At 42.0% G+C, this 8,735-nt stretch overlaps 1 protein-coding gene across 1 annotated transcript in view; it reads left to right on the top strand.

Moving 5' to 3' along the window:
- LOC147660884 (COP9 signalosome complex subunit 7a-like) overlaps positions 1–8,042 on the top strand; it is a gene marked incomplete at its 5' end in the record, with an annotated part of 29,941 nt that extends 21,899 nt beyond the window's left edge. The window contains 3 exons of the mRNA XM_086951447.1: positions 541–646; positions 1,803–1,966; positions 6,407–8,042. Coding sequence (XP_086807573.1) covers positions 541–646; positions 1,803–1,966; positions 6,407–6,446 — 310 coding nt within the window. The remainder of the gene's footprint in view (positions 1–540; positions 647–1,802; positions 1,967–6,406) is intronic.
- Between the last annotated feature and the right edge of the window lie 693 nt (positions 8,043–8,735).

Here is an 8,735-nt window from a genome sequence, read left to right on the forward strand (position 1 = left end):
ACTGCTGTCAATCATGGTTAAATCAGTTGAGCAGAAAGCATGTTGCAGGAATACGAGTAACTTGCAGGTGATACAAGCCATTCACAGCAGCACAGATCAGAAGGTTAAAGCACCTACTGGAAATCTGCATGTAGCCTCCTGGTCACAGATTTGATTTCAGGTACACCAGAGTAAGCCCCTCAGTCCGCTTGCAGGTTTTCAAAACACATAAAAAAAGGCATTGTCATTTACAATGCCAATAGCTCAAACTCTTGCAAATGCGACACCTATTGCGCTGCAAATCTTTGTTCATATGTGGCACAGTTCAGAGCATCCCTTTCAGACGGAGTACTCCAAGAAAATGAAGGACTAGAAGGAGAAAAAAATAACTTTTTGGTATTAGTCAACAGGGTGATCCCCATACAAAGTCTTAAAGCATTCACACAAAAGATGTCTATGCACCACATCACTCCTAATGCAAGGTTCAGTGTTCATGAACATAGCACGCCAAGTCTTTTTGTTTTTCTCACTGTACCTTAAATACTCCTCTCACCCTTTCAGGTGCCAGGGATGTGAGGCTATGCTTGGTGGAATCGAAGAGCAAGTCAGCCGTGCCAATCATCAGAAGGAGCAGCACCTGAGCGTCACCCAGCAGATTGAGGCAGAGGTGGGTATTCAGGGTGATGATGCTATAGTGTCTTTGGGTGGTATGGCATGTTTGATTGTTCAGAAGAGGTGTGGTATCACCATTAAAAGGGGCTTCCACACATGTAGCAGAAGGTACTTTTTGAGGGAAGTGTCACAGGTCATTTGGTAAGCAAGGATGAGAAGCTTACTAATAGCTATTGAATGTGAAAATATATGGAGTATTATTGCTTCCTGGTGACAAGTAATCATGCAAATTGAAGAATGTCCACTATTGCAAAATTCCTTTGTAGGCCTTGGTCCGTTCTGTTTACAGGAATAGACTGAGATTGCAAGCTCAATGGTAGCCATCAACCACTGAACTAGGTTTAGATGGAGTCTGTGTATATAAGTCAAAAGAAGAGATGACCAGCTATTTTATGTAACTTTGCTGTAAAAATAGAAAAGGGGCTGGGATGGCAGCCATCATGTAGACACACAGACAAACAGATATGTAATGGGCTTATTTCTAAGATTGATGGCTTTAAGAGAGGAATCTTTGGTTATAAATACAGATTAGCTCCCTATGAATCCGCATCCAGAAAGACAGGACATTGAACTGAACCGAAGGGTAAGCTTCCTAGAATGTCTTCATTTTCGAGACAGCACTAGAGGGGAACAATTTATTTGAATCTTTGGCCATAGAGAGTTGCCCTTTGGTTTGGTACTATTGAGGCAGAAGAGGCTTCAGAAGTGACAGCCAACAACAATAGAGGCAGAAAGAGCCCTTTAAAGGGCACGCTTATGCATAGCAAACAAAAAATAACTACCTGTTGTATATACTATTTGAATTCATCTATGCTAACTCCCCTTAGTATGCCTAGGATAAGTGACATCTCAAGTGTGGAAGCTATATGGGAGTTTTCCACTGTTTAGATTGTAGAAAGGCTGGGGTGGAATGCTGCCTGTCAGTTGATTAGCCACGGTTATGAGAAAGACTAATGGCCGGATGTATCCAAGGGTTTTACCCATTCTGTGTCTATGGGAAAATGTGTTCATACATATGGCCCTATGTACCTAGAAATTTTTGCAGGTACAGGAATGTTTTGATTTTTATAGCATGAACACGGTTGGGGTGCGTTAGGAGGAAAAGAGGCGGTTGCCAGGAAGTTATTACAGCTTCCGTCTTTCATCTACAGGTTGCAAACTTGAAGAAGACCATCAAGGTGACAACTGCTGCAGCCACGGCAGCAGCAGTGGCAGTGACCTCGCAAGACCCTGAACAACACATGGTGGAAATGAGGGAACCCGCTGCCGCTTCCAACCAGAGGCAGCCCAGCAAGAAAGCTGCGAAGGGAAAAGGGTGAGGCATGGCTATAGCCCTCTACCCCTCCCCGCCCCCAACAGGAGACTCTTCACTGAACAACTGATGGGGATGGGGGACGTTTGTTACGCCCCCCCCCCCCCCTATATGCTCTCCTACCCCCATGAACTCTTAGCATGAACCAGTCTGGACTCTCCTCAGGTGCCGTCCTGGGTACCAGTGCTCCTTTAATGGAGTGAGGTGATTGGCACATGCCTTTGTCAAAGAGTACTTGCTAAATGGATGAGCCAATGTGTTACTGTCTTTGCATAGAATGGAGTGTTGACTGATGTTTTATTGTACAATTAAGTCTGTCTGTTATTTGTGAATTTTCATAGCATGAGGTGAGTTAAGATATATTTATATGGAGTGCAGCATCATGGGGAGTAATTGAATTTCCTTTGGCAAGACTATTGAATAGAATGGAGGGAGACAGTTTGTCGAGGTTTGTAGTGTTAATGGAGTTTGCGTTGCTTAGTTGATCAGCGTAGTGATGAGACTGCCATTGTCTTTAAGTTATAAAAGGAGCACTTGCTGAAACATTTGCTTTTACTCATTGAATTCTGTTGGCTCTCCTCTTATGAGAATCAAACGACCCGATTGACAGATCTCTTTGTATAGAAGTGGTTAATGGAGAAGAATTTCACAGGTCTGCATCTCTGGTTAGCTGAGAGATAGAACTGGTGACAAGTTGAACATTCATTGCTCAAGTCAATTTGGAGGAGCAAAAGAGTAGAATTCAGGTGCCTGATTGGTTGATGTTGCAGAAGAGGTGATCGCATGAGTGAGTGAACGGAGGTTATTGTGTTTTATTAAAGTCCATGAAAAATGCATTTATGATATTTCTTTGGTGCAGTGTGATTTGTTTTTCACGGCTCATTCCTTTCCCACCTTTTGTCTGAAACCTGAGGCGTTCTGGGGATCCCAGGGAAATGTTACTGTGGGGCGAGAGCAGGCCCTTGTGTGATGTTACCCTAAATAATAAAGGCCTATAAACTTGCAAAGAAAGACTCCTTTGTGATTGAAAAAGCACTCTGTGTGCAACAGGATAGTCACCTTGGATAATCACTTAAAAAAAAGTGAGGCGCTTCAAAGCTGACCTCCTGATGTCATCGCACCATGATCGAGACAAGAACACAGCTTCACCCAGCTGTAAAGAGTGCACAGCTCCTGGAGAGAAGACTGACAAAGTAGGCTTCTTGCATTGCATAAAGATGGGGGAGGCAGCTCTCCAGTGATGCTTAGGTCTTTTGCGAGGAAAGCATCATCACCTCGGTCTAAAAAGTCAGTGAAGTCCTAATTAGTGTCTAAAGCTCCTGTATCCTTCCCAAATGCCAATTATGACACTCACATTTGTCTTGTTAATAGCAATAGTTAAGCGTCTTTTTCCTGTTGTTGAAATAAGTTATAATTGTAGTTTGGCAGGACTCTGGTTGGTGAAAGTGAGATTGAGATTAGCTGGTCTCTTCAGGTTAGTGATGGTTCCCGTAGTTGCTGTGTTGGGGCATGTTTCTTTAAGAGGGCTCAGAGTTGAGAAATATGTGGGATCTACATTCTTAACTTCAAGTATAGTTGGGTGTGTTATGGAGTTCTACTTGTTGGATGTTGCGGTTGTGAAAAGATTTTCTTTCCATAATGTCTTGTTTGTGGAAACGGCCTGTGGGCGATGTATTTTGGATCAATTTGTTACAAGAGGAGTTTGGGTTGATGGCCTTTGAAGAGTCCTCGGTTGCCTGAAGGATTTGCAATGGGTGTACTTTGTAGTGTCTGTCTGAGGAAGAATGTTTGAGGTGGTCTTATTTTGTTGCAGAGTTGGGGTAAGTTGGGGGGTTTCTAAGTGGTGGAAGGAGCTGAGGCGGTAGATTGTCTATGCAGGTTTTTATCAGAAGATGTATTTGTAGTAAACGTTGTAAACCAAGAAAAACGCACTACACCGGATCTTATTTGAGGAAGGCATAGAGAGTCCAGGTTTATTGATAGCAGAAGGAAAGCGAATTGATTCTCCTCCTTGAAAAGTCATAGCTGCAGGAACTAGAGGTAGATATTGAATTTGTTTGAGCCAATTCTTTAGGGTAATTAACTCTGGTTAATTACCCATTTCATCAGCTTCTGGCTCTTTCAGGGTTCTCTGGTAAGAAGAGGGGTACTTCCTGCTGTTGGAGATGCATTCTGTATAACTTTGTTGGTGAACGCAGTTAGGATAGATGTTCTTATCCGGTACTCCTGGAGGGTGAAGAAGATGGGGTTGGTGCTCCTTGTAGGATTTTCCATTGGTATTGGTAGATGGTGTTGATTTATTTGGAAAGTCTATCATCAATGTAAGATTTGAGCTCTCTTCTCTTTGTAGTACCAAGTTCACATTAATGCTCTTTGTATAATCTCTTTAGGGGAACACAGATTTTCAGATTATCATTGGTGGAAGATCTGGGACCGATTTTATTTGGAGATTACCTCGTGGGAAGTAGAAACTGGGTGAACATCCTTATTAGAACGAGTTGGGGTAGATGCTTCTGAGTGATGTACTTTGGAATCAGTGTGTTTTGGAGAGTCTTGTAAAGAGCTAAATAATTGAGTCAAATGCTCTTTAGAGGTTACTTTGTTAGGGACTAGATTCTCTGTGTGGATTCCTTTTGGGTGGGCCTTGGTTTAGCTAGCCTGTATATTTTAAATGGAAAGAAATGTGCAGTTAATGGTTTTAATTTTCTCTGACCAGGATGGAGGTTTATAAGCGGCCCTTTAAAGATTTATTTGGTTAAAGGATGAGGATTGGCGTACCTGTAGATTTTTACTGGTTGCTAATTAAAGAATTCTGGTTGTTGCTCTTTGGATGTACTCTTTTTCAGAGTAAGTTTGAATCTGCATCTTTAGAAGGTATCTGGCTGTGAAAAAGTTGGAATAAGTGATGCTCTGGAGATTGTCATTGGCAGGTAGCCCCTGCAGGCATGTGCTTGATGCTTAACCCATTAAAGTGTTGCTGTGACATCAGCACACACACACACACACACACACACACACACACACTCTCAATCCAATTCCTACTAGTAAAAAGTGAAATATATTGTTGCCAGATCTTACCCATCCTGCCACTCTAGGCTGTCCTTAGATCATAAAGAGAGGTGCTAACAATGTTTTTACAGCCAGACTTTAGGGGCCTTAAATAATAATCCTTACAGTGAGACGAATAGATGTCAGTAGAGGGCTGATAATAACTTCTGTGCTGTCATCTTATTATGTGTTCATATGTTGTTGACAGTCTGTGGGAGGTCCTTTTGCAAAACAACTTCTGTTTGAATTACACATTGTACGCATCTGTAGAATCCTCAAATGTCAGTGGGTTTGCTGACCCATAATTGTACAAAAAGGTACTTGAGTTTTCCATGTTTTCTGAACAAAGGTAAGAAAACATGCTCAATGTAAGATTAATTAAGAAGGTGGTTTGGTGTGTGCTAGGTTGAAGTGCAGTGGTTTGGCAGAAGTTATGTAGGATGTGTTTTCGGAGAAATTTGATCAGGTAAAGATCGATTAGATATTCTAACCTTTTCTGCTTGGGAAGGATTTGTATGAGAAACGTTTTGGAGTTGGCGGTTTGAGGGTCATCAGTTGGGACGGAGTGGGATAGGGGCTAATTTGATATCCTGCCAATAAGAATACATTTAATCCCATATTCACTTTTGACAAGATTAATGGGTTTAGATGCTGTTAGGTTATGTGACTAGGTACATATTTTTGTTGGTTTGGGGTCAAAGTTCATTAGACATTTTATATGGGAATAGACGTGGCCTCTGTAGGGCACTTGGTTGGTATAGATTTTATTTTGGGTGGTATCTGAGAAGTAGAAGCTGATGTCATTATTTTTTTTTAAGTACTTAGTTGATGGAGTAGCTTAGCTAGACTTTCTTCCGCAATTCTCTTTTTGGAATGTATTGGGGTGGAGAACTTATTTGGATGTTGCGAGGTTTAAAGAAAGTTTGGGTTAAGTATTGTTGAGGTTCTGTGGCGAGTAAAGTGTTGGCTAAATATTTTTGCTGATTTAATGTTTGGCAAGAATTTGGTGTTGTTTTTTTAAATTATTTCTATTTCTGGGGAAGAGATTGGTTAGATGTGCTTTAAAGGTTGTCTTGTACGAGGATCTACCTTGGAGGTTTTTTAGTTGGACAGGAGTTATGCTAAAGTTATTTGGTGGTACTGATAGGAAGTTTTGAAAGTTCTTTCAGTGTTACACAAGGAGAGTACAGTTGTCTCAAAAGGCTCTTCTGATGCAATGGGGATGCTGGGGTAAAGATATTTTTGAGGTGTTTTACATTTCTTTCTATTGTGTGTCAAATCTGGGAGGATGAACACCCTCTTAAAGCTCTGAACACTATGGAAGGGGAGGGTGGATGTTATTTGGAGGTTCTCTCACTGACTTGGATTTCTTCTGGTTTTTGTGTTTTATTACAGACTTCGGGGAAGTGCGAAGATCTGGTCCAAGTCAAACTAGCCACCACTTTCAATCTTCTTAGCAAGCAAGAGAGGAGAATTTAGACAGCATGAACTGGAGGAGAGAGGGACGGGACAGAAGAGGAGATGGCAATAGTGTTGGAGGATGTGGAGCGAGATTATATTTTTCAAAAGAGGAATTGAGTTATGCTTGAAGGGAAGGGTGAAATTGCAGTGGTGAGTGAAGAACAGAAATAGACCTGAGAAGTGTAAAGATGCATAAAAGGTGGTAGAACCGGGAGAGTGCTATAGAATGAATGAGAAGGGGCACAGAGTGAGCATGAAATTAAAACATTTGCACAAACTTAAGCCCAAGAGACAAGGGTTTATAGATGTCTGGCTGTAAGGTGTAAGAATGGGGAAAATAAACATAGGAGAGAGGACATGAGAAGGGGAACATGAGGGAACGGATAGTAATTTGAAGAGCCCCTTTGAATCCCCATGTCTTGATCTGCTATTGTCTTTTTTTACCTGTAAATGCTCCATACTCTACCTTTACTGTGATCTCCCTCTTGCTTCTGTATACCTTTGCCCCTCTCCTCCTCTTTTTTTCTTTGTCCTCCCTCTAAAACCCACCTCAAGAGGTAAATTTTAGAATCTTAAAGACAGTGGCTGATTTCAGGAGGTCAAGGTGAAACACAATGGAACTTTGATGACCGTTGGAGCAAGAAACCTTGGCACAACTGTGTCCTTTGATCACCACTGGGGCACCATGCTACCTCTCACTCTGCCTTCCACCCGCATCATCTGCACTAAAGATACCGCGGACATTGAGCAAAATTCTGTCAGTGCCCATGTGACGAAAAACTTCAAGTGGCATTCCCAAGACCCTCTACCCCACAACCACCAACAACATTGCATGGACTTCTCAAAACCTGCCACCAGCACTGTACTGGCTGTGCCATCAGTGCCTAGAATTCTGGGAGGAGTGATACCCACCATGAAAACCGAGATGAGACCCCAATCAGTTTGCCCTGCTGCAACCCTGTGACAGACAACCTCAGCCATCACACAAAACCTGGGAATAACATCCTCTAGTATTGCACTGAATTTTGGGATACACAAAGTCTGCCATTGCTAAGAATTCTGTAATGGACTAACTCCACATCACACCGAATTCTTGGATGTATGACCTCTGAAATTGTAATCTATCCTAAAATACACCGTCTCTCCTTTCAGATAGAATTCTGGAATGGACGACTGCTACTATCACAAGTAATTCTGTGGGCAAGCATGCCCGCCATGGAGTACTGGCATTAATTGCCTCCTTAGGATACATTCCTGGGATGAGTGATCTATAACCCAGCATGGAACCTGGGAAGGATACACCATATTGAACCCTGGAATCTATGAAGTTCTCTACATATGTCTCTAGGATAGTTGATCTCTCATTCTACAGAGAACAAAAAGATGAGCCTTCCGTTCTACTGCATGGAATCCGAGTAAAGATGATATCCACAACCACCACTGCATGGAAACCTAGGAGAACCTATTCCACTACTAACTGCACTTTGTGAAAATTATTTTTTTCCTTTAATTTGGAATCAGTTTTGAGAAAATATCTAAATATATATCTATATATGTCTATTAAAGAATATACAATAACCCGTCTGTCCTAGTTTTTTGTACCTTTCTTTTTTGGTATAAGCAAGCAGGGTTTTCTGGTACCATAGTGAGGCAACATTATGCAGTAAGGCGTGGTGAGACAGTCCTATTGAAAGCTATATGAGGTCAAGAGAGGGGGACAGGATTAAGTGTGAAGTGAAGGACAACGGCTGAGTGCCTGAAGGAGAACATTTTAGTGCAGGATCTGAGGTACATGTGAAGTAGAAAAAACAAATACTTGAGGGTGCCGGACAATGAAAATGGGCAAGTGACTTGGAGTGCACTGTGGAAGTGGGCAGAATGTGTTTGCAAGAAATTAAGTGAATTAAGTTCACATAGGAGTGGGAGAGAATACTGGAGAAATGAGTGAGTAGTTGTATAACAAAGTGGCAGAACACACTAATGTGTAGAAGGAAGGAGCACTGAACAAGGGAGGCAGACAGCTGAAAGGAATGCAGAGTGCTTGAAGAAACATACCAACAGAAATGGAGACTAGGCCTATGTGCTACTACAGAACAGGTGTAAATGCAACAAACACTGAGGCCTGAACTCTAAGGAACCAAATCAGTAACCAGTTCCAGCTGCTCCAAAAAAAGACAAAACCATCACCAATCCAGCATGATGTTCGGTATTGAAATCGCACGTTATATCTGGCCAAGGCCAGGACACAAGCCTGACTTGGGAG

Source organism: Lissotriton vulgaris, unplaced genomic scaffold (genome assembly GCF_964263255.1).
Source record: "Lissotriton vulgaris unplaced genomic scaffold, aLisVul1.2 SCAFFOLD_3062, whole genome shotgun sequence".
Taxonomy (NCBI): domain Eukaryota; kingdom Metazoa; phylum Chordata; class Amphibia; order Caudata; family Salamandridae; genus Lissotriton; species Lissotriton vulgaris.